At 55.2% G+C, this 25114-nt stretch overlaps 1 protein-coding gene across 1 annotated transcript; it reads right to left on the minus strand.

Annotated features, from left to right (window-relative positions):
• Positions 1 to 995: 995 nt before the first annotated feature.
• On the minus strand, positions 996 to 24337 carry LOC118097211 (scavenger receptor class F member 1). Its single transcript, XM_060268572.1, has 20 exons — positions 24015 to 24337; positions 23200 to 23323; positions 22809 to 22883; positions 19468 to 19589; positions 19068 to 19265; positions 18649 to 18800; positions 17705 to 17827; positions 16930 to 17019; positions 15559 to 15730; positions 11661 to 11794; positions 9631 to 9692; positions 9426 to 9527; positions 8421 to 8946; positions 8014 to 8235; positions 7502 to 7630; positions 7305 to 7408; positions 5686 to 5800; positions 4692 to 4816; positions 3518 to 3658; positions 996 to 3040 (listed from the first exon to the last, which is right to left on the minus strand). Exons 1-20 carry the CDS (start codon positions 24288 to 24290, stop codon positions 2076 to 2078), a joined length of 3957 nt encoding a protein of 1318 aa, XP_060124555.1. The 5' UTR covers positions 24291 to 24337; the 3' UTR covers positions 996 to 2075.
• Between the last annotated feature and the right edge of the window lie 777 nt (positions 24338 to 25114).

Here is a 25114-nt window from a genome sequence, read left to right on the forward strand (position 1 = left end):
GAAGAAACAAAGATCACTCGTGTCAAAGCAATGATTCTTCAACATCAACTTCTTTGGATGCCTGACGATCGTCTTCCAAAGCAACTACTCTATTCCCAACTTAAGAATGGAAAGCGAAATACCGGTGGACAACAAAAGAGGTCTAAAGACTCTCTGGAGGCAAATCTTTTAAAATAGTATAAACACCAATCACTGGGAAATACTGACCTGCAAACAGTCCAATTGGAGAACAGCCTCTACCAAAGGTATCACGGGCTTTGAAGACACTCGATCTCAGGACGCAAGGGAGAAACGTGCTAAGAGGAAGGCACGCTTGGCAAATCCACACCATGATCAACTCCCGCCCGGAAATCAATGCCCCACTGTGGAAGGACATGTGGATCCAGAATCGGCCTCCATAGTCACTTACGGACTCACTGTTAAGACCATGTTCATGGAAGTCAATCTTCTTTGGCTACGAGGGATTGCCAAAGAAAGCACAGAAGCCAAGGCAGTGGTGCTGTGGGCAGGTGGTTCCTCTGGGATGTCCAGCGTGATCTGGGTGGTGTCGCACTCCCCTCCCCCAGATTAGCAGACTTTGTGGGGGTGGAGGGTGCTATTAGGTGCCTAATCTGGAGCACCCTATGCCAGGTGAGGCTGGTCTGTTGCCAGTGGCAGCAGCACCCCCTTGTGGCCACAGTTAGCCTTGCTCTGGAAATATTTTGGGAGAGTGCTTGACAATTAGAGCAAAATGCAGCCGTGTTTTGTAACTGGGACTGGGCATGACAGCATCTCTTTTGCACAATTGTGCTGACTCTTGAACCAGTCATGAGTGAGTGCAACTCAAAGTGCCGCTTTTGCATTTCAAAGCACCATCAGCCTAGGTGGCCAGGATACTTAAATGGATATTAGAATTATTGTGCCTGAGGCTCTTTTGGAGACCCCACTCCCCACCCCCAGGTTTAAGGCATGCAGTGACTTTAGAAAGGGTCTTCTTAGTCTTGCCCCCCCCCACTCCACTTTGCTTTTGCTCTTGGAACCAGCTGATAAAATGTCTGTTTGTTCACCCCAGGCTTTTAAAAGTTGTTAGTTTTACATTTTTATGACTAACATTTATCACTGCCCAGTTTTACTGTTGGGCTGTGTATTATACTATCCTGTTTTTACATTTGCTTTTGACTTCTTGTATGCTGCTGTCAGGGTTCCAGCTGCAGAGCAGCTAATAAATCTCTTTAAGTGGAAATAATATAATACTATTCAATAATAGTAATAATCTGGTTTTGATTCCAGGTATATCCCCTGTGGAGCATCCACACCAAAACTGGCGCCATGACGCTCAGAATATTCTGCCAGGGAAGCGTAAACATTCCCCACCAGGGAAATCAGGAGAGATCCGCTATTCTCCGCGTATTAAGGACATGAAGAAACTTGGCTCAGCTTCATAGAGGTCAGTTCTGGGAGAATTCAGAGTTCAGGAGGATAAAGGATGTCTGTGCAGGGGCTCTTTGCAAAGCCAAGCATTTCCTGGATGACTGAAGAGACTGCAGGTGAGCCGGAGGGGCTTCCCAGCCACTTTAGGTGTGTGATATTGGAGAGCAAGGTCCCAGAGGAGTTTCCAGCAGTTGCTAGGTTCTAAAGCCGGTGAGGAACTCAGGATAAAAAGCAGGGATTGGCGCCAAGGGATGGAAAGGGTTTGCGTATGTACGTGTCACTCCTTTTATCTCTGTTATTTTAAATCGGCCTTTCACCAAATTGACTGCAAGGCTGCTTCCCAAGAAAGAAAGTTCAATGTTATAAAACCGCATGGCGGCAACCCAATACAACAAAGCCATACAATGCCTGCAAATTAAATCAGACAAGTAGATATGCAGAAGTTCGTTCAAAAGCTGTGACTTGAGAACCAGCAGTCTGAGCCAAGAGGGGCTCCTTGGACTCTCCTGGCCCCTTGTTCAAGTTGCCACGGGGCAGAGTTCTGCTGGAAGCAGGAGAGGAGCATCAGGTGGAGCCACGGGGCCCTTTCCCGGCCTTTTCCGTGGCTGGCTCTCCTCCAAGTGGCTTCCCTGAAGGTTCTTGGGCGTGGGGTAGGTTCTAGGTGTCTAAGGAGAGCTAGACCACCCGGAGACATTCTCATACTTTGGCTCTTGCTCTTCCTTCTCCAGCAAGGGGCCGCCTCCGCCTCCTCCAGCCGCCACCTCAGCCTGGCTGTGGCTGCTGGGTGACTCGCTGCTGCTGCCGCCGCTGCTGCCGCCGCCACTCTCTCCACCAGCAGGAGCTCCTGGCCCCCTGGCAAAGCCCTGGGGCTCAGCCGCCTCCTCCGGGGTGCTGGCTTCAGCACAGAGCATGGTGGCAGCCTCCTGGCCAGTCCCCCCTTGGGGCAGCAGCCTCCCGGCATCCCCCTCGGAGTCCAGCAGCACTCTCCTCCGTGGCGGCTTCTGGAGGAGGCCCTCCAGGCTCCTTCTCCTTGGCCGCTGCTGCAGCTCCTCCCTGGGCAGCTGCTTGGCCCTCTGCAGGCTCCCCAGCCGCTGCAGGACAGCTTGCACCGGCCCCTCGCTCCCCGCCTTGCCCACGGTCACGTAGATGGTGGTGACGCCTGGGCTCTTGGCCTGTGCTTTGGAGGCAGCCTCCAGGGCTTCCACTCTTTGGGCCACATGCCGGGAGCTCTTCCCCCGCTTCCTGTGGCCCCCGGAGCTTCTCCTCTGCGTGGAAGAGGAGGAGCACGGTCTGTGGCTCCCTTCCTCCCTACCACCGGGCTCCACGTTCTCGTAGCATCCCCCCGGTGACTCGCCCATCGCAGGGAGGCCCTCCTGCCCAGCAGGGTCCGCTGGGGGCTGCTGCAAGGAGGTGGCCCGGGCTGAGCCCCAGGGGGCCTTGGCCTTCCAGGTGGGGTTCAGGGCCTCCGTGGAGCCTCTGGGGCTCTGGGAGATGAACCGGGTCCCTTCTGCAAAGGAGACGGAGGGGCGCTTGGCCTTGGCAATGCTGGAGGTGCGGGGGATGGCAAAGGGCTCCGAGTTCAAGGCTGGCTCCTCCGGGGGGAATCCTGGCTGGTGTTTAGTCCTGGCCGCTGAAAGAAAGGGGTGTAGGCAGTTTTATTTTTCTAGAAAAAGAGGTGCTGGAAATCACTGTGAATGTCTTAGAATGGCAATTGCCCCCACTTGAGAGGTGCTGCTGGGACTGAGTTCTGGTGAGTTCCAGCTGAAAAAGCCCTGGGTGGGTTCTATCCAGATCCCAGCCTTTATCCAGATCCCTTGTAAGATCAATGTTTGTGTGCCTTTTCTTTCGGCCTGTGAGTGAGGGGGCCGACCTGGGGGTCAGGGAGGCGATTTAGAGGGGTGGCCCCCTCCCTCAAAAATCTAAATGTCCCCGTCATCTGGGGCAACAAAGGTTTCCAACCCACTCCTACAGACCATTTCATTGTGGCTGAGCATGTGACTCAGTAGCTGGGGTCTTGGCAACTGAACTGTGCCACACTATGCCCCCCCACCTCACCAGCCTTCTAGGGGGGCCAATGAGGAGAAGGGAGCAGCACTCACAGCCCTACCTTCCTGGGCAGGAGAGGCTGGGTCCTCATGGTCCTCATCTGTGTCGAAGGAGGAGGAGAAGGAGCTGTCCGAAGGCCAGGCGGCTGACGGGGGCTCAATGAAGCTGGGGTTGAAGGGGATCTCGGCGTCATGGTGGGAGACTGCCCAAAGCGAGGGAGGAAGAGGGGGGGAGAGAAAGAAACCCCAAGAAGGAGAGGGGGAGGGCAAGAGTTTTGATCTGCAGAACTGGCGCCACTAACAACTCCCACCCAACTTGGTCCTCTGGAACTCCCTGCCTCTTGATGTCAGGCAGGTGCCTCCACTGCACTGTTTCTGGCTCCTGCTAAAAGCATTTTTGTTTAGGCAACGCCTGTCCAGATGATTAGAAAGGCTGGTGCCAGTTTTAACCTGTTTTTAGTCTATCGTTATTACAACTTTTTAGAAAGATTTCAATTCAAGTTGTTAGCTTTGTGTATTGATAATTTTATTGTTTTATCCTTTTAGTAAACCTCTTTGAGGCTTTTCTCTTCTTACAATGAAGCGGGATATAAATTTTTATGAAAGAAATAATAAATTAACCAGAGTTTAGAGCAAGGCACAAAGAGGAAGGTTCCCAAATCCTGGATCTCTAAACCACAGGCCTTTGCTCAGCATCCATCCATTCTCCTTCCCAGGCTTTGTTGCCCCACAGATCTTTGGGGGGGCATTGCTCTGCAGTAGCTCAGCTCAGGAGCACCTGCCCCAGCTCTTAGGACAGCAAGTGGGGGGGGGGCTCTCCACTGTCAAGTTGCGTGTAACCATAGATTGAAGCTGCCTTCAACTAAGTATACACTTGGCTCAGTATTGCCTGCACCAATCCTCTTCACCTTTGGGCCTCTGTTGGGACTACAACTCCCATCATCCACAGGTGGCTTAGCCAAGGATGATGTGTTTTGTAGTCCAGCAGCTTCTTGAGACTCCAGGTTGAAGAATGCTGTCTGGCAGCTGCTCTCCAGGATTTCAGGCAGGGGACGTTCCCCTCATCCTCACCTGGCTACACTGGCGGGGATTGAACCCAGGACCTTCTGCATGCAGAGCAGCTGTCCTGTCCCTGAGCCGTGTGACCCTTTCTTACTTCCAAGGGGCACCAGGAGGCCAAGAAGCCGGACGAAGCCGTTCACAAGGCGGCAGCAGCAGCCCCCGGCTGCATCTCACCTGTCACACGTGGGAGCTTGTAGCCCCCCAAGGAGAAGCAGGGCAAGGTGGGGCTGAGGTTGGCCAATGTCCCCAGAACGTGATGCTTCACGCGGGAGATGGGGTCTCCCTCCACAGCTGCTGACCTGGGGAGGGAGCAAAGAGAGGGAGCCAATTTCACACAAGGAGGGGGTTGGGCATTGTGCAAATGACAAGCAAGGGGGAACCCCCCGCCCCCGCCGTTTCCTATGCACAGGTGGGGCCCCCTCTCCTGCTGCTGTGGGGCAGGGAGTGCAGCTGGAGAGAAGACACTCAGCAGTTCCTTTTCCAGCTCCAGGTGCGGTTTCTGACCCAGTTCTCAGTCTCTGAGGTGGTCAGCCTGTCCGTAGGCTCTGGCTCACAGGACCAGATCCTCCTCCAACAGTTTATGCTTTGTGGAATACCGCCAGCACATCAGAAATCAGTGTGGCAGATCTCCCCTGGATCTCTAATGGGAGCAGCGGCTCTCCAGGGATCATACAAGGGCTTCTCTCAGCCCTGCTTGGAGGGGCCATTGGAACTTAACCTTCTGCATGCACAGCAGGCGCTCTGCCCCACTGAGCTGTGGTCCTTGTCTTAAAGCACAGACAGTACGCCATCTAGAAGATGAGTATTGCCTGCTCTGACTGGCAGCTCTCCAGAATCCCTGGCAGAGAAGGGTCTTTTCGCCGGCCACCTGGACCTTTTAAGCTGGAGGTGACACTGGGACCCTTTGCTCAAGTGCTCTAGGCCTTCCTTTGAAAAAAAAGAAAGCATGTTTCTAGTCCACATTAGGATTCTAAGTACGAGGCTGGCTTAACTGTTTCTCAAGACTGCTCCCCCCCCACTCCACTCCACCACACACACACACACACACACACGCAATTTCCGTTGCCAGACGGTGTCAGCACCCCAAGCAGAGGCTGTGTACAGCAGCTGGCACATGGCTGTTGCTAAACAGAGTGTCGGGGTTCTTCCCACAGCCTGATATCAGTACCTGGTTTCCATTGGGGTGGACTCACAGCAGCAGCAGCAGCAGCAACACATACAGAGGAGGACGAGGAGAATCAAAGGGGTCAGGATTCCTGCTAAGAGGGCTGCTTGGTTCTGCCCTTTTGGGGGAGACAGAGCAGTCAGAGCAAGGGAAGAAGCCCCCCCTCCACCCCAGCAGCTCCTAGATGATCACAGAAGCAAGGCCTGGCCGTGCTGGAAAGCAGGGGGGGCCTATATAAAACACACACACACCCTTTCCTCCAAGGAGCTCAAAGTGTCCCATGTGGTTCTCCTCCACCCTCCCTCTTTTATTTTCACAACAATCCTGTAAGGTTGGCTGAGAGGGGTGGCAACTGGATCAAGGCCCCTCCAGTGAGCATCATGATGGCTGGGTGGGGATTTGAACCCTGGCCTCTCACAGGTCCCAGTCCAACACTCAAAGCCGCCACCACCACCCCCGGCTGCCTTGCTCAGTGGATGCATCGGCAGCGCTGCTTTTCTTGGTGCTCAGCCCAAGGGACATGAGGGGCCATATCCTGGTGCACCATTTGCCAATCCTCTGCCTGCAAAATATACAGTAGAAGCTAAGCATGGTCCTGTATGCTCAGTTGTTAAGAGTGTGGCGCTGAAAACACCAAGGTTACAGGCTGGATCCCTGCAGGGGACAGCTGCCTAGTCCTGCATTGCAGGGGGTTGGACAAGAGCATGGGTCCCCAAACTAAGGCCTGGGGTCCAGATGTGGCCCAATTGCCTTCTAAATCCGGCCCGCGGACAGTCCGGGAATCAGCATGTTTTTACATGAGTAGAATGTGTCCTTTTATTTAAAATGCATCTCTGGCTTATTTGTGGGGCATAGGAATTCATTCATATTTTTCCCCAAAATATAGTCCGGCCCCCCACAAGGTCTGAGGGATAGTGGACCGGCCCCCTGCTGAAAAAGTTTGCTGACCCCTGGACAAGAGGATCCTCAGGGTCCCTTCCAACTACAGTTCTGTGATTCTATGTTCTATCTCCCCTTATCAGAGGCCAGTTGCTTGTACTGTAATTGCAGCTGGGGAGAGTGTCTCTCTGCCACGCTCAGTCCTGCCTTGCAGCCGTCTGATTGGCCCCTTTTGGCCTGGTCCATCGAGATCCTGGCTCTCCTCAGGTTCAGTGGCAGAGATACATGACATTTGCATGCAAGGCAAAGGGTCAAATTGCCACTGAAAAAACCCAGAAGTCCCTTTATTATTAAGAGCAACTAAAACATCACAAATTAGGGAGCAGGCTGTTGAACCCCACCAGAACCCTTCCTCAAGCTGGATATCAAGTGGGGTGACTTGGTACTGAGGCCGTCATGCCTGCTTGGTCTAAAGGTCATTTTGGATATAGAGTCTTAGAAGGGGGGTGGTTTAGTAAGAAAGAACGTCCACTTTTCTGCAAATTTAAACCATTTCCATTGTGAGAAGAGGGTGCTTATTATGTTCTTATGGAGCCTCCAGGTCCAGAGGCCGTCCACCTAGATTCCTGGGTTCTTTAGGATATTTGGGGAACAAGAAAGCAGGATACCGTCTTTGATGGGGTCCCCTTTTGGCCTGACTCAGCTGCTGCTTCTGGGCTCCCTTTGTGCCCTTAGTGACTTACCCCACTGGCAGTCCCCAGTCACAGGGTGACACAGGCCACCTCCGCACTGGCAGGGCTCTGAGCAGTTGGGGCCGTGAGACCCTGCAGGGCAGGTCCAGTTGCAGCTGCAAAGGGAGAGAGAGGAGCAAGGCTGGGAGGGGGAAGCCCACATCTCTTCCTCCTCACCCCGACTGCTCCACAACCCCCCCCCACTTTACCTGGTACCCCAGAACCCAGCCTGGCACACGCAGGCCCCAGAGGCCGGGTCGCAGCTCCCGTTGAAGCAGTCTGGGCAGACAAACCGGCATCCATCTCCAAAGAAGCCCTCTGGGCAGGAGAGCTCACACCTGCAGGGAAGGAGGCAGGCAAGGGGCCGCGGCTCAGCAGCAGGACAGCTGACGTGGTATGCAGAAGGTCCCGGGTTCCGTTTCCAAGGGCATCTAAGGCACCCACCCACAAACTAGTGGCAGCTGGTGCCCATTGGGCCTGGTAGGGGGGGAGGCAGGGAGCCGAGGAGGAGGTGGCACCAGAGCCTGTGAGGATGGGGGGGATTGCAGGGGTGGCCCCTCTGAGCAGCTTCCACCGCACTGGCTTGCCCTCCCCCCTTGTCCTTCAGCAGGGGCTGCAGCACAAGCCCCAAGGAGCCCCTCTCCTTCCCCAGCTGCCCTCCCCCCACTCCAGGCAGGTCAAGACCACTTCCCCCACCTGAGCGGCCCCCCCATGCTCCCACCTGGCACCTGTGAGTCCTGCTTTGCAGCTCCGGCATTCCCCCGTCTCTGGGTGGCAGCTCTCTCCTTCCCGGCAGCCAGGAGGGCAAAGCAGGGCACAGTTCTCCCCATGGTGCCCCGGTGGGCATGGCTGCTTGCAGTGGGTCCCGTTCCAGCCTGGGTCACAGGCCGGGCACGATCCGTCCACGGGAAAGCAGGCCTTGAGGTCCTGGCAGTGGCCGCAGCTGTGGGGAGAGGCAGGATGCGGAAGAGAGGAAGCGGGGGCCCAGGAGCAGGGCTCCCCAACCCTGCCCCCCAGACACACGGCTGGGGTTGTGTGGGGCCAGTCTCAGCCCTAGCCACAAACCCCCAGCTTGCATGTATTCCTAGAAATATTTGCATATATCACGGCAGCTTTCGGCCAGCTTACCTTTGCATGCACTGAAGCCCGTATTTCCCAGCAGGGCAGGGCTCCCTGCAGCTGTCGCCCTGGTAGCCGGCGTGGCAGGTGCACCGCCCGTCCTGGGGGGCACAGGTCCCGTGCAGGCACTGGCAGCTGGCCTGGCAGGCTGCCCCCCACTGCCCCGTGCGGCATTCGCACCGGCCGGTCTCCTGGGCGCAGGGGGAGCCATGGCAGCTGCAGAGCGAGGAGCACCTCCTGCCCCACCAGCCGCGGTGGCAGAGGCAGCGGCCCGTCACGGGGTCGCAGCGGGAGCCAGAGAGGTTGCAAGGGCACTGGCGCCTGCAGTCGGGCGCCCACCAGCCTGGCTCGCAATGGCAGACCCCGGTGAGGGGGTCGCAGCGGCCTCTGGGGCCACACGGGCACACGGACTGGCAGAGGGGGCCCCACCACCCAGGGTGGCAGCGGCACTCTCCGTTGGCCGGGTCACACTTCCCGTTGGGGTGGCAAGCGCAGCTCTCTTTGCAGTCCGGACCCCAGTACTGGTCGGGGCAGCCTGGAAGGGAAGGGCAGGTGGTGAAGAAGCAGCTCTCCAGGGTTTCAGGCCAGAGCTCTTCCCTCTGCCACAGAGCAGTGTCTTCTCTCCCCATAAAAATAAAAGAGGGTTCTAGTCCTTGTGCTTCTGAATGAAGGGTTGACATGGGAACTTGGAAGCTGCCTGATTTCAAGCCATTCTTCTGTCTAGCGCAGTTCTGCCTGCACTTGTCCACTGTGTGGGGGCCCCATTGAGCTAAAGGCAGGGAGCCCAGCAGTAGGTGGCGCCAGAGAGCCAATGAGAGGCACAGCCCACCCCTGGACTGTTTCCCAGTCAGAAGGCAGGCAGGTGGGGGTTGGCTGAGGTGGTTGGGGCAGAGCCCCATTTGCCCTCCTGGACCAGATGGTTCGTCTGTCTGTCCCTTAAGAATCTCCCAGCCCTCTCCCACTCTGTCTGCCTGTGCCCCCCCCACCTCACCTCACCCTGAAGCCAGGACTCACGTGCAATGCAGTTGGCCCCAAAGAATCCAGGCCGGCAGCGGCAAACACCCGGGCGGACACAGACTTCACCCTCCCGGCAGGCGTCTGCTCCTGTGCAGAGTGCTGGCCCCAGCATGAAGGAGACAGAAGGAGGCATTCAGACAAGCCCTCATAATTTCTCGGGCAATGAGAACCGAAAGGGAAAGGGAAAGGTGGGCATGCTCACCAGCTGGGCACTCCTGGCCCTCCTGTTTCCATCCTGGGCAGCAGGTGAAGACTGGCGGGTGGCTGGCAGCGGGGGTTGGGGGGGGGACAGAAAAACAGACAAACAGCAAACAAAAAGGCACCCTGCTGGGCTGCAGTTTGGAGAGTCATAGCATCATAGAATTGTAGAGGTGAGAGGTGCCCAAAGCAGCAATGAAGGGGCCCCCCCACTCTCTGGTCCCCCCCCTCCCCAGCAGCACCACCCTCCGCTGGCAAAAGTACCCAGGAAGAGCCGCAGTTTGATGGCGCCATCTATTATGCAAAGGAGCGTCTCCACTGAGATCCAGCTCTGAGGGCTTCTCGGTAGTGGCACCCGCCCTGTGGGACACCCTCCCTGCAGATGTCAAGGAGACATTTGTAACCATTACTGTAGAAGGCAGCTTTTTAATGTGTAATGTTTTATTACGTTTTCATATAAACTGGAAGCCACCCAGTTGTTGTTGTTGTTATTATTATTATTATTATTATTATTATTATTATTATTATTAACAACTCCCACAGCCAGTAAGAACAGGCCTGCCTCTTCCCCCCACCTTTTGTCTTTGAAGTTCACTTTTCAGCTTTCTCTGTTTCCAGACTGGTCACTTTGGCCTACTGAGCCCAGTAAGGAAACGGAGCCTGCCTTGAGCCTGTATTGCAGCGGGTGGGACTAGATGACCCTTGGGTGTCCCTCCCAGCTCTACAGTTCCATGATTCTTTATTACAGAACATGTCACCCAAGGGGGCTCCACTCCCTCCACTTTGAGTTTAGCTATCAATTGGCAGGGGAAGCTTTGCAAGAGGTCCCTTGCTGGCTCTGCGGGTGACCCTTAAATGGGGGGGGGGGACTGTTGTTGCCTTCCAACTCAGTCCTAGCAGGCCAGCAGGGTCAATGGTCAGGGATGAGGATGGGAGCAGAAGCCTCCTCCTCATCTGGGGAAGGGGGGGGGCACACAGGCTCACGGCCCCTGAATGAATGTGCCCATAGTAGAGAAGTGGTTTTCTTTCTGCCTCCTTGGGCTTTGAACAGAGCAGTCCTGAACTTAAATAGACTTCAGTATGAATGGCAGGAAACTGAAAACACAATAGTGGGGGTGGGGGAGAGATTCAGAAGTGGGAAATGCGCCTCAAGCAGAGGGCACGGCATGGGGCCCACACTCTCTGCCCCCACCCCACAGCTCAGGGACACAGAGCATCTGCTCCGCATGCAGAAGACTCAGGCCCCAGGATCAGGCCCTGGAAGCCTCTCCAGGAAAGGATGGGAGACCGTGTGCGAAGCAACAGAGAACAGCTGCTAGTCAGTGTAGGCAATAGCAAGCTGGGTAAGCCCAAGGCTGTATCCTCTCAATCCAGTCCCTTTCCACACAACCCTGAGGAGCAGAATTTCATCTACAAGGGAAGGGTTGTAGCTCAGCGGCAGAGCAGGAGGATGCAGGTCTGATCCCTTAAGGCAGTGGTTGCCCCCCTGGTCCCTACCGCCCACTAGTGGGCCTTTCAGGATTCTAGGTGGGCAGTCGGGGGTTCTATGGCACAAGCAGAACCCTCCTTCCATTGAGCCCTGGTGGGCGGTAAGGAAATTTTACCATGAAGAAATATGCATTAGTGGGCGGTAGGTATAAAAAGGTTGACTACGCCTGCCTTAAGGCATCCTGCTTTTAAAAGGGGACCAGTGATGGGGGAAACCCAGCGAGTAGCCTGAGACCCTGAGGAGCCGCTGCCAGTCAGAGCTGCCAATACTAGGCTAGATGGACCAAAGGTCCAACTTGGTAGATGGCAACTCCCTATACTATGGAGGCATGCTTTGCATGCAGAAGGTCAGTCCCAGGTCCAGGCACCCCCGTGGCACCTCCAGGTGGGCAGTGATGGGGGGAAGGCCCTTCTCTGCCTGGATCCTGGAGAGCCACAGCCACTCAGAGAAGGCCATGCTAAGCAAGATGGACTGGGGCTCGCCTGACTTTCCCAGCCTGGAAGCGAGGGACCCTCCACCGCGCGCGGGGGGGGGGGCTCTCCTACCTGCTGGACCTGCAGACGTTTCTCCCACTGGGGTCCAGGTCAGGGCTGCTACTCCCGTCCCCCAAGCCCAGCGCCTGGAGGCAGAGGAAGAGCGGCAGGGCCCAGCGCTCCATCACCCTCCTTAGGGAGTCCGGCTAGAAAGACTCTCTGCCTGGTCGGCTGCCGTGGCCACCACTCCTGGGCCGCCTCCTTCCTGCGCTGCTTCTGCAGCCAGCGACACTCTCCCGCCCATTTCCTCCTTGGGTTTTCCTGAGGAAGCAAACTGGTAGGTGGGTGGAGGGGCACAGAGGGCAAGACCAGCAAAGGAACGGACACACATGTGCCCCTGGCTATCTTTAGCCGAATGCGGGAGGAAGATCAGGGCAAGCTGCTTCTTGGGGTCGAGGGAAGGGAGGCATCTCCTTCCCCCAGTGTGTCTGGTGGTCCAGAAACCTTCTCAAGGGTGGCTGTGATTTTTGAGTGGTGACTCCAGAACGGTGCTTCTTTGAGTCTCAGCCTTCCTCCCAGCCCTCAGGACAGGCTCTAGGAGGGGGCTCCATGGATGCATCTAAGGAACTGGCACAACCCAAAGTCCCACAAGGAAGAGGGGAGTCAAGGCCGCTGTAGGGTCTTTCCTGTCCGTTCCCTCGCCTTTAGCAGAGCTTCATGTCAGCAGATTAACAGGAAACACCTTTTTCCTGCTCCAATGGATGCTTTGCGCAGAGACAGCCCCCCTGCCGCCGCCGCCACCTTTGCTGCTTGAGGACTCGCGTCCGGCCAGAGTCTGTCTCCCAGGCTTTTCTGCGTTGCAGAGCTAAAACCGGCCCACCCGTCAACACCTCTTTCCAGGAAAATCTGTGAATTGTAGGGGTTTGGGTTTCTTTCATTCCATGCATTTGTTTGTTACATTTCTATGCCACTCTTCATCCAAAGATCACAGGGCAGTTTACAATAGAAAAACTCAAAAATACACCCCAACACACACACACACACACACTGTTTCATAGGTTGTTTAATTAGTCAAAGGCCTGGGAGAAGAGGAATGTTTTCACTGGGCACCTGAAGATCTGTAATGAAGGCACCAGGTGGAACCTCCCTGGGGAGAGCATCCCACAAGCGGGGAGCCACCACAGAAAAGGCCCATTCATTCTCATGTTGCCGCCCCCCCCCCCGACCTCTCACAGAGGTGGCACACGAAGGGCCTCAGGTGGTGATGGCAGTGTCTGGATTGCTTCATCTGGGGAGAGGCGGTCCTTGAGGTCTTGCGGTCCTGAGCTGTTGAAGGTTTTATAGGTCAAAAGCAGAGTCAGAGGTGGGCTCCAGGAGAATGGTGGGATGTGCTTATTCTATGAATGCTCTCAAATCCCAGCCTTTCTTAGAAAAGGGGGAAATGTTCTGCTCCATGCTCATTGATTCAACTAGCAGCAGCTGTCAAACTAAATTGGTTTTATTGTATGCACAAAGCCAAAAACACATGCATTTCACAGATGGTTTCATAATCACTCGGCAACCTTACCCTGCTTTGGCTAAGGTGTGTTGTGCCACCATTGACAGGTAACCCTTCCGCTGGTTTATAAACATTAGATTGGGCATGAGAAGGCATTACAGCCACGCACATCCTCCCTTGCAACAAGGGTTTCCCTCCAGACGGTCAGTATTTTGTGAGGCAGATCAAAGCACAAATGTAGGTTTACACAGTTATCAGGTATGAAAGCACTCTGCTGCAATTGACGTTGTTGTTGTTGTTGTTGTTTAAATTGACTTATTGTAATTTGGAAATCAATAGAGAATTGTGATGTGGGATGAACAAATGATTAACAGACAATACCCGCCAGGCAGATCAGGAGGGAAGCTCATTGTCTTTTATTATTATTATTAAAACAAAACTTTGTTGATTTTACACAAAATTACAGAAATAAAAACACAAAAATGAAACTGAATCTATAAGTAAAATAAACACTTATAATAGCTTCAATACATTCAAATCCCCAATATATGCTTTATATTATTATTATTATTATTATTATTATTATTATTATTATTATTATCCCTCCTGCTCATTGTCAAATCACCACACCACAAACCAGAATTAATTAATCAGAATTTAGCTGCAATTCCTGCATTGCAGGGAGCTGGAATTGAGGACACTTTGGGTCCCTTCCAGCTCTACAATGAAATGATTCTAATGGTTAAATAAAGAGTAGGCAGAATGCATTCTCCGTATAGGGTTGGGGCAAGGAAATCAGAAAGGACGCTCCATAAATAAGTCATTTGGAGGCACCCTAAATTTGGAGGGAATCCTGGTGACAGTGTGAGGATCCCCCCAAAACACACAGACACACACACTTTCTGCAATGCCCCCACCAGCCCTTCACTCATCTTCTGCATTTCACCAATGGACTGAGCTAGATGGACCAATGGTCTGATCCAGTCCAAGTCAGCTTCCTATATGATATGATATGATAAATTAATTAACCCACCCATCATCCTAAGGTCCCAAGGCAGGCTGCAAAAATTAAAACACCATCTATCTTTCTATCTATCTATCTATCTATCTATCTATCTATCTATCTATCTATCTATCTCTATATCTATTATAAAAATACAGTTTAAAACAACTTTCCATCACAGAAATAAGGTGGGTCCTAAAAATACACATCTCCAAAATGTCCAAAGAATCCAAGGGTGAAGAAATGCACCTGCAGCACTGTCCAGTGAAGGTGCCAGGCACACCTCTGCTGGGAGGGAGCCCCCCAGCTCAGGGATCGCTACCCCTGGCAGCCGCCACCCCCCCAAACCTCTGAGGGCCCCCTCTGCCAATCATTGCACCTGGAGGGAGGGCCTGTTCCTAATGCATAGACCAGATTCTTGACTAACTGAGAACTCAGATCACCTCTTGTAAAAATATATGCAAGGACTTCCAGCCCCCCTTCAGGTTCTCACCCTTTGTACCTCCACCCCCTTCATTCAGATTTGCATCAGAGCGCAGGCTTTGGGTGGCCAATGGAGAGCAGGCCCTTTTTCCTGGGGGTGCAGGTGGCACCCCAGTTGTGCCATAATAAATCCCCCCGGCTGGGGCTAACACAACTTTAATCGACACCATGGGATTCTCCTGACCTTTAACAGGTTGATGTGGGCCCACTCCCCCCGCCCCCCCCGCATGTCTCAGTCTTTTACTGGCTCCTGCTTTATTCGCTTTCAAAGGCTGACATTTTAACTGCAATGTTTGTTAACTACCTTGAGGATCTTCTTGTGCAATATAAACCCATCTCTCACAAAAACAAATCACATTCCCCAAACGTGTGCAAATTATACGGAGGAAAGAGGTGGATGGAGGAGGGATTCCACTTTTTGCTTTAGGTTTCAAACTGTGCTTCACGGAGTCAGGAAGATTTTGAGGCGTGCTTCATCTAAGGGCACTTTCCTACGTGAGATTCCTGGTTCAAGTGTGTTCAAAGCAACGCTTCTGCCATTCACACATCAGCGGGGGGGGGGGGGGAGCCCTTGAAGGAGCCCAGGCAAAATCAGCCCCCCAGCAAAGCTGACGGGAAAAGCAGGTTCACATTCCCCCAGCTCTGCAATTCAGTTATATCAGTGCACACACACATCTTCTCCAAATGGGCAGCTTGCTCCCCCTGCCAAGCAGAGCACACCATGCAAGAATGAAAAACCTCTGCGCCCCTCCCCTCAGCACCAGCAGACCACTGCCAGAGACACCTCTGAGTGGCTGTGCTGCAGGCCTGGGTTCAAGCGGGTGCCGGGCAGGACTCTGCAGAGTCCCACGAGAGGAGCCTTCTGCGAGGCTGCCTCTCTCCCTCCCTCTCCAAGGCTGGAGCAGCGACCTCTGTGAGCCTGCCATCGTTGTGGGGTCAGCCCGGACAGGGCGCTGTTGTGGGTTCAACCAGCAGCGTCTGGCTCAAGGGAAGGGCGAGGGTCCACTTGGGGGGCTGAAGCTGCAGGAGGCCTCCCTCCCTCCCTGCTCCTCCTCCTCCTCCTCAGGACCCACATCTTGAGGGTCAACTATCTCCCAGGCTCCAGGGCAGTCTTCTGGCGAGCTGCTTTTGCTGCTCCCACGATACCAGAGGCCAAAACTGCAGGCAGAGAGAGAGAAGAATGAGAAAGAGAAAGAGAAGTGGAGTTTGGCAGAGGCCGAGAAAAAATGCCCCACAGAAGAACCAGGACATTCGCTTTTGAGTGGAGTTTTTGCACCTTCGATTAATTTCACTTCTACCATTTACTGGATTATTAGAGTTTGTGATTGCTGGCTGAAATTTTGCGTTTTTTAATTTCTTTCTTGTGTGCTTTGCTGTACATGTTAATTTCTATTTTTATGCTGTGAAACCACTCCAAGTTCTCATGCAGAAAAAGAAACATGATAGATATAAATAATAGACTGATTGGTTGGGTGAGAGTTTGGAGGCAGAAATGCCGGATGTCCAGCCCATTCCCCCAGCTGAGGTCATATGGGAAGGAGGGCGCCTCTCACCCCCTAAGAAACATCCCAGGAGCCCACAGCAGCCGGGTGAGGCCAGAGGGCACCCATCTAGTCCGGCCTCCTCTGCTCACAAGCAGGACCTGAAGGCAACAGCTATTCTCCCCACTTGCAATTCCCAGCCATGGGTATTCAGAGGCCCTGCCTGCTTGTGCTGCCCATTACGACTAGCAGCCAGAGAGCCTCACCCTCCGGTGTTGTTGTGGGAATAAAAGGGGAGCAGAGAACCATGCATTCCTCATTGTGCTCCCAGGAGGAGAAAAGTGTGATATATAAAAAAATCTTTGTGTTTTTTTTTTTAAAGCAGGTGCAGTATGAAACTGCTAAGGTTGTAGCATGATTAAGCCATCTATGAGAACTCAGAACAGATTCCCTCCAGATGTTTTGGGCTGCACCTCCCCGTCAGCCTAGCCCCACAGTGCCAGGGCCGGGGGGAGCTAGGGTCCAAAACAGCTGGAAGGCACCAGGCTTGAAAGGTTTGTAAATGCAAAATCATCCTTTGCAGGCTCCTGACTCTTCTCCAGCCACTGTGATCCAGCTTCACTCAGGCTGATTATACTGGAGGCTGCCTTCAAATTAAACCTGTTTAATTCTGAATTTAAGATCGCTGTCTGCCGCCCAGCAGCTCTCCTCCTCCTCCTCCTCCTCCTGAAGGCTCTGCAGGCTTGGACTGGCTGGGGTCGGTTTGCTCTCTCTGTGCAAGCTGTCCTCCTGCCCGGCTGCTCTTCCAGAGACGGGTGCCCCTCCCTCTCACTCCAGCCACAGCAGCCACCCCTCTGCCAATGGGGCTCCACTTACAAGCTCCGGATCTTGGACTCGGGGAGGCGGCTGTCCACACAGTCCGAGCCCATGGGGGACCCCAGCCACACGCCCTCCTCCTCTTGGTCGCTGGGAAGAGAAAGGTCAGCCCATCAGGTCTTTGGCCAGTGGGACCCGAGCACAAACTGGAACTGGACGTTTGCAGAGCCAAAGCAGGTTGAAGAAGCGCTCTGTCGCCTGAGCACAACCAATTCCTGTGCTGCTAGATCCTTTGGGTCCCCTCCCAACTCTGCAATTCAGTGACACCAGCAGAAGGACCTTTTAGCCAGGGCAATGGGGTTGTTTTTTAAAGAAGGGTGGGATATAAATTTAATTGACGACAATAATAATGTGTACCACAGAGGCTGGGAGCTTGAGGCTGGGGAAACCCAGCCAGATGGGCGGGTTAGAAATAATATATTATTATTGTTACTACTACTACTACTACTACTAACTACTACTACTACTACTCTGGTTGATGTTGGACTGCAACTCCCATCATCCCTGACCATTGAGCTGCTGGGAGTTGGAGTTCAACAGAAACCGGAGGACCAAGGTGAGCCATCTGTGAGGAAGTGAAGGATAGAGTGCCCTGCTCAGCGAGACGCTCTCAGTCCCCGAAAGTCAGTCCCAGCCAGGCCTGTCCCAGGGCATCCCCAGTGACCCGGGACCAGGAGCTTCCTCAGCCACCGGCTCTTCCTGCCAGAGTCCCAGGTCGGCCAGACACATGCCGGCCCTGCAAATATTCCCCAGGCAGTGGAAGCAGGAGACTCACCTGCTCAGGGGCTCCTCTGCTGTGCCCAGCATCTTGGCCCGGATCTTCCTGCGCTGCTTCTTGATGGTGGATTTCACGGCGTCCAGGAGGAGGCTGGGAATCCGCTCATCATTCAGCAACTCCCTGTGGGAGTGAAGAGAGGCAGGAGGATCTCAGGAGAGCCTTGGAAGGAAGGAAATCGACTCTTCCCACCAAAGGGAGACAGAAGGGCCTGCGCCACCCTCCCGCCCAGGGATCTCCAGGGCTCGGGAACACAGACGTTGGAAGCGGGAGGAATCGGGACAGGGAAAAGGAAGGACTGCTTTGCATGGCTCCTTGTTAAACTGTGGAACTCCCTTCTGCAGGAGGCAGTGATGGCCACCAACCTAGATGACTTTAAAAGGGGATTAGACAAGTTCACAGTCTCAGGCCATCCATGGCTACTATCTGCAATGACTGATATTATTGATTTAGCATTTCTGTTGAATTTGTAAGTCGCTAAGTCATTTTTACGACATCCAACAGTGTTCCAAACATCCATGTCCTTCCAGATGGTCTTGAGCTCCCACAGCCAGCAGTCAGGCTTGATGGGAATCAAGAAGAGCCCAGCGGCTGGATCAGGCCAAAGAGAGTCCATTTAGCCCAGCCGCCTCTCCTCACAGTAGCCAACCAGATGCCCCCATGGGGAGCCCAGCAGCCGGCAGGACCAGGGGGCAACAACAACACTCTCCCCACAAGACCTGGATGGCCACAGGGTCCCTGCTTCTTAACCTACAGGAACCCGACTCTTGGATAAAACTGCACATCCCTCTGCTTTGGGATTCGGTCGTCCAAGAGCAACTGGCCAGTAGGACCAGCTGGCTCCCCCCTCCTCGCACCCACTGTAGGATCATAGAAATGCAGAGTTGGGAGGGACCCAAGGGGTCATCCAGTCCAACCCCCTGCAAAGGCAGGAATAAACTGACCGCTGGTAATAGGCCAGCTCCTCTTGCACCAGGAACAGGCTGGTCTTGAGCTCGTTGCGCTCCTGCAGGACCTGCTGCAGCTCTTCCTTGGAGTAGGACCTCCTGCCCTGGCCGCTGCCAGGAAGCTCCTCACCAGGCGCCACCTCCTGGTCCTGGGAGAAGGTGGGCAGAGGTCAGGACCCCATTCCACTAGCCCGGCCTCACGCCTCTCGCAGACCACCCTCTCTGGAGCCCATCGAGGGGGTCCACAGAGGGCAGCCACCACCAACTTCGTGCCACCCAGATATTTTGGGCATCTGGGCTGATGGAGCGCACCACCAGGTTGCCACAGGCTGGCATAATGCAAGGCTATTACTGCAAACCGCGGTATACCAGTATTTTTATAAGTCAAGACGTGGTTCTGGGTTACATCCTCTCACCGTGGCGCTAGTCCTCAAGGCCTCTTTTGCTGCCCCCGCAGCCTCGCTCAGCCTCTCCACTTCTTGGCGGGCCTCCAGCAGGGCGCTCTCCAGCTCCTCCTTCCTCTGCAGGGCGCTCTGCAGCTGGGCCTGGACGATGGCCAGCTTGCGGCGAATCTCCTCGTTGACAGTCATGAAGCGGTTCAGCTGCTCCTGCAGCTGAGGACACAGGCACTGCTTTGCCAGGGGTGGGGCTAGATGACCCCATGGCCCATAGTGCCAGCCCCACACTGGGGAAGGGGAAAGGGGCCCTCGCACGCAGGACACAGCGCTGCTCTCACGTGCCGCAGGAATGGCGCTGAGCGCCTGACGGTCCCCTCCAGGCCAGCCCCTGCGCCTCCCCACCCTCACATCCCCTTACCGCCTCAGTGTCCCGGGCCTTGCAGAGGATCTCGTGGGCCTGGGCACGGATCTCGTCCCGCTGCTTGTCCACCACCTCCTTGAGGCGCAGCATCACCTCTTTCTCTCTGCGCTGGGTGCTTTCTGGACAAGGACGAGAGAGCTGAGTGGCGCCCCTGGGCGGACAGTCACAGCACCCACCACCCCCAGCTCTGACAGGGTCCTGGGTTGCCTTCACTAGCCCCAGACACTCTTCCTGACCTGGCATTGGCCCATGGGATTATTATTATTATTATTATTATTATTATTATTATTATTATTATTATTTATTATATCCCACCTCTTCCCTGGACTCAAGACGGCTTCCACAAATGGAAACAACCACACAGATAAAATCAAAAAAGCTAAAATCACAAAAAAGATATCCATTAAAATGCAATCAGGCCTTTTGTAAAATTAATATCAGGGAGACTTTTGGCCAATGCAAGTTCTCCCTGCGCTCAACTCACTTGCGTAGATCTCCAAGAGCAGCCACCACCAAGAAGGTCCCCTCTGAAGGTGGTGGGACTGAGAAAAGGGCTTCCCCAAAGATCTCAGAACCCAGGTAGGTTCATCTGAGGGAAGCGAGGCTTTCCGGGGTCCCTGCCGTCACCCTAGGAAGCTGCCTTAGACCAAGTCAGGCCATCAGGCCATGAAGGGAGGCAGCTCCACCAACCTCAGCTGGCTCGTCCATCCATCACCCACCCAGCTACTGAACAACCAGCCCAAGGCGTGGTCTTGGCTGTCCGCTTCCTCCTCTCCATCCTCAGTCAAGGACTCAACAAGGAGGAGAAGGAGGATGGGGACAAAACTGGAAGGAGTTGGCTTGGCCTCTCTTTGGACTTGATAAGAACATCAGAAAATCCTCCTGCATCGAGCCAAAAGGGGCCATTAAAGTCCAGCTTCCTGTGCTCAGAGTGGCTGACCAGGTGCTTCCAATGGGAAACCTGCAATCAGGATTGGAGCACAAGAGCCCTTTTCTGTGGCTTCCAGCAACTCTCTCTGACTGCAGAGGCAGAGTAGAGCCATAGTGGTTCGTAGCTGTCAATAGCCCTTTCCTCCTCCTCCTCCTCCTCCATGGATTTTTAAAATGCTCTTTCAAACTATCCAGATTGGTGGTCCTCACTGCCTCCTGCAGGAAGGAGTTCCACAGTGTAACTCTGCACTGTGCGAAGGACTTCCTTTGATCCTGCCCTGAATGTTCCCTGAATCTCCTTCTCCTTATTGCTTGATAAGAACATTGACGGGGGGTGTGCCTGTCTCTCCCCAGAGATGCAATGCAGGGCAGTAGATTTGGCTTGAGACTGTGCCTCCGTCACCACAAAACCTGCCCTGTTTGTAGATCCATCCAGCTGTTACAAAACACCCTAAGCCTTCGTTGACCTCCTTCCAGAGGAAGCCGAGCCTGGGAAACGCTGCTCCTGTTGAACTCTGCACTGCTTGGGGGAACTGGGGGTGACCGTGGACAGTAAATGGTTGAACAAATGCACAACCCTCCCTACTGCCGTGACACCCAGCCCAAGTTGCTGCTCAAAGCACACAGTCCAGCGGCAGCCAAGCCAACGCCTTTTCGTGGACCAGCTGAATGTCAAGGGTTTTCTCTTTTTCAAAAACAAGACAAGGAGAGAGGGAGGGAGAGAGGGAGGGAGGGGGAAAGTGCAGGCTGCAAAGGAGAAGACAGAAGCGCCCTGTTGCTGTTCCTCTCCTCTGCACCTACCCTCTCATCTGGGCCTTGACTTCAAGTTTCCTGCAGGGACTTCTGGGCTCATTTACCCTGAGGGGAGAGAGCGTCCAGCCTCTGAAGGAAGCTTTTTCAGCCTGGGGGCCACATTCCTTCACAGACAACCTTCCAGGGTCCACAGGCCAGTGGTGGGCGGAGCCAGGGGCTAAAGTGGGCGGAGCAACACAGATACAACTCCCACTCTTTTGTACAGGGCTGCATTCCAGCCACACAGAGGGCAAAGGCATCAACACATCCTCTCCAACCAGTCAAGCAAGAGAGATGTCACAGCTCAAGGAGACATTCCTTCGAGGATGGTGGGGATGAGGCTAGGCTGTGGCCTGAGGGCCAGAGGCAAAGGCCTGGAAAGCTGCATTCGGCACCTGGGTCTAAATTCCCCTCCCTTGTTCTAAACTCAAAGCAACAGTTTAAAAACTCAGAAGAGTGCTGAGGCACAAGAGTCAGAAGTCCTGTTCCTCCCTAGCAACGTCACAGGCACTAGCCAATAGCCACCCACACCCAGAGCTGTAGAGGTCCAGGGTTGCAAATTATAAGGTTATTGCATTATCTTAGAATGTTGTGTAATCATAGAAGGGGGCATGGCTATGATTATAATGACAGGACCCTGCACTTCTGAAGGGACACAGGTGGCGCTGTGGGTTAAACCACAGAGCCTAGGGCTTGCTGATCAGAAGGTCGGCAGTTCGAATCCCTGCGACAGGGTGAGCTCATGTTGCTCGGTCCCAGCTCCTGCCCACCTAGCAATTCGAAAGCAAGTGCAAGTGCAAGTAGATAAATAGGTACCGCTCTGGTGGGAAGGTAAACGGTGTTTCCATGTGCTGCTCTGGTTTTCCAGAAGTGGCTTAGTCATGCCGGCCACATGACCTGGAAGCTGTACGCCTGCTCCCTCGGCCAATGAAGCGAGATGAGCACCGCAACCCCAGAGTTGGTCACGACTGGACCTAATGGTCAGGGGTCCCTTTACCTTTACCTTACTGCCCACTACTGGCCAGCTAAAGCAAGTGAGGGCATCCAGTGGGCCTCAAACCCTCAGTGAAAACCGTGATCCTAAACCTCTACTGCCTTGTGGGAGATCTTCGGGAGAAGAAATGGCTAAGTAAACCCTACACAAATCCAGAGTGGAGTCACTAAGATGATCGGATGGCACCTTGTACTCCTCCTTCCAGCAACTCCTGCCGCCAAGCTGGTGCCAAACTGCTTTCCTTTGGACCACCTCGGGGGGGGGGTGTCCTTGATATCTGAGCAGCCCAGGACCTTTAGACATACTGCGCAGGCTTGCACTCCAGGGAACTCACTTTGGTGCTGCTAATAAAAGTAGTAGGGGCACACTCCATTGTCTCTCAAGACAGACAGATGCCAACCAGACCAACCACAACATTCAGACAACTGCATTTCACACATTAAGTAAAGCAGGCCAGGTTAAGGGAGGGAGGGAGGGAATGCAACTGAATGCTGAGGAAATGTCACAGAAAAGTGTGGCATTCCTAGAATCACAGAATCATAAAGGTGGAAGGCACCCCAAGGGTCATCTAGTCCAACCTCCTGCAATGCAGGAGAGGAAAAATCAGATCTCTCCCAGTTACTTGCACTATAGTTGCTTGTTCTTGCTTGGGGGAGGCCCCTCCCGCCTGTCTCCTCGCTCTGGTTTCCTCCACGCCCTGGCAAGCCAAAGGAGCAGAAAGCAAAAGAGAAACAAGGTGCACACGAGGAAGCCATTAAAGAGGACACTGTCTTGGGCACTCCCGGGCAGGCAGCACGCAGCAAGTCATTAACCAGCTGGCAGCACCGTCTCCCACAGCCACATGGTTTGCATTTACACCAGTCACGAGGCAGGCGAGTTTCTGCTCCACCCTGGGAGATTCCCCCAGGCCAGGCACAACAACCCCACGTCAGTCCAAGTGCCAAGTGCTAAGGCACCTGAGCCGCGTGGCTGGTGCAGTCCCCTCCCCCCAGCCCGCCTCCCGTGCATCTCACCTTCCTGGGACTGGGTGCCTGCCAGCTGGGCCAAGAGGCGCTGGTTCTCTGCTTCAGCGTGGGCCAGGTGGCTCTGCAGGAGGCGCTCTCTCTCCTGGGCCTCAGCCAGGCGCAGCTCCAGAGCCTGAGGAAGAGGAAGGAAAGGAAGCTGGACCAGGGAGGGCTCAGGGGCATGTGGGGAGAGATGGAGGCAAATTGGCACTCTGTGGGCAGCTGGCAGCAGCTGGTCCTGGGAGCTGTTTGAGGACAGTCTGTGCCAGCCTAGTGCCCTCTAGACATTTTGAACGGCACCTCTCATCAGGCACCACCGGCTAGCAGGTTGGCAAAGGTGGTCTTATTAGGAAACCTCTTGGCAACTGGACTCAGGCAGAGCCACTTCAGGCAGAGGACAGGGAGGCAGCTGTGACCTAGCAATCGCCCCCCCCCCTTCTTCCCAGGGGCACAAAACCAGCCTTGGCCTTCTGAGGATCTAAAACTGGGCGCACACAGAGAGGCCCTAGTGGAAAGTCCTGCACACAGCTGCTGAGCCGATCTGAGAAGGGAGCAGGGACCCCCAAGGAACCCCCAAAGGTGCCTTTTTAGACGGTGTCTGCCGGCTGGTGCGTCCAGTGCAGTAGGGTCTAGGGAAGGTTTGCTGTTCCCAGCAGATGCAGGCGCACCAGCCGGCTCCCCTCCCGGCCTCCCCAACGCGCGCTTTGGCGCCCAGCTACGCTCCCTCTCTCCCTCCCGTTTCCACTCGGACAGTGCCAGGATCCAGCCCTCGAGCGCGTGCAGAGAGCCGCCCTCCCACTCCCGAGCTCGGCCTCGCCGCCCACCTGCGCCAAGTCCCGCGTCGGGCCCGGCGAGGGCTCGCCAGCCTCCTGCAGCTGCCGGCCCCGGCCCGGCCCCTCGGCCCGCTCCGGCCCGCCGGCAGCCAGCGCTTCCAGGAGCTCCAGCAGGCGCACCACCTGCGGCACCAGCCCGGCCACGGCGCCCGGCCCGAAGAGGCCCGACAGCCGCTGCAGCTCCGAGCCCAGCGCCCCCGCCAGCCGGTACACGGGCTCGGCAGCGGCGGCCGGCGCAGGCGCCCTCCGCTCCGGCGGAGCCTCCATGGAGCCAACGAGCGGTGGCCGCGCGGTGCCCCGTCCCCGGAGTCCCAGCCGCCGCCGCCGCGCGCCTCGCCTCGCCTCGCCTCGCCTCCTCTCCGGGGCAGCCGCGGCCAACGGGGAGGCGCCGCGCCGCGCCGCTCCGCCTCCTGCCCGCCCGCCCGCCTGCCTCTCCGCCGGGGCGACTCGGGAGCGCAGAGAGCAGCGAGCGGCGGGCCAAGGCGGCCTGGCTGGCCCGGGACTTCCAAGCGCCCAGCGCCCCCGCCAGCGGACTTTGGGCTACTGTGACGGCGGCAGTGACGCAGCTCAGCCCCCGGGACTCCCTGCTGAGCCGAGGGAGGGAGAAGCACCCAAGGGTGCTGCTCTGGGGGTGCTTTTTTCCTTCGAGGGAAAAGCAGCGCGTAATTTTTCTGGTGGTGCCAGAATAACGCCGTCCGCATCGGCGGCAGAAATGCCGTGGGGTGTCCGCAACCTTTCCCTCCGAGGAGTTGACGGCTCCGCAGGGCTTTCCAATGCCCTTCGCTCAGGCCCTTGCCTGACACTCTAACCATTGCACTGCACTGCTGGCCATTTCCTGGCAAGCTTGTCCAACTGGTGGCAGTTAAGGGTAGGAGGCCCACCAGTGTTTCAGAAGGCAAAAAGCCCGGATGAGGCCCACCTCCCTCACCCAGTGTTCTGTTTCCCACAGCTGCCAAAGGGAAGCTTGCAAGCAGAACTCAGCAGCAGCCACATTATTCCCGATTGCAGCTTCCAGAAACTGGTGGTGGTGGCGGCTGCCTTCGGGTCTTGGCTTGCAGCCAGTTTCATTGCCCAGGGGAGGGTCTGGGCAG

This window comes from Zootoca vivipara, chromosome 15 (assembly GCF_963506605.1).
Source record: "Zootoca vivipara chromosome 15, rZooViv1.1, whole genome shotgun sequence".
Lineage (NCBI taxonomy): Eukaryota > Metazoa > Chordata > Lepidosauria > Squamata > Lacertidae > Zootoca > Zootoca vivipara.

Coding starts and splice junctions, on each gene's coding strand:
- LOC118097211 (XM_060268572.1), bottom strand. CDS start 24,290: ATGGAGGCTCCGCCGGAGCGGAGGGCGCCTGCGCCGGCCGCCGCTGCC. Junction 19,266..19,467: donor AGGCCCGGGACACTGAGGCG/GTAAGGGGATGT, acceptor CTGTGTCCTCAG/CTGCAGGAGCAGCTGAACCG. Junction 9,693..11,660: donor AACGTCTGCAGGTCCAGCAG/GTAGGAGAGCCC, acceptor CCCCGCTGCCAG/CCACCCGCCAGTCTTCACCT.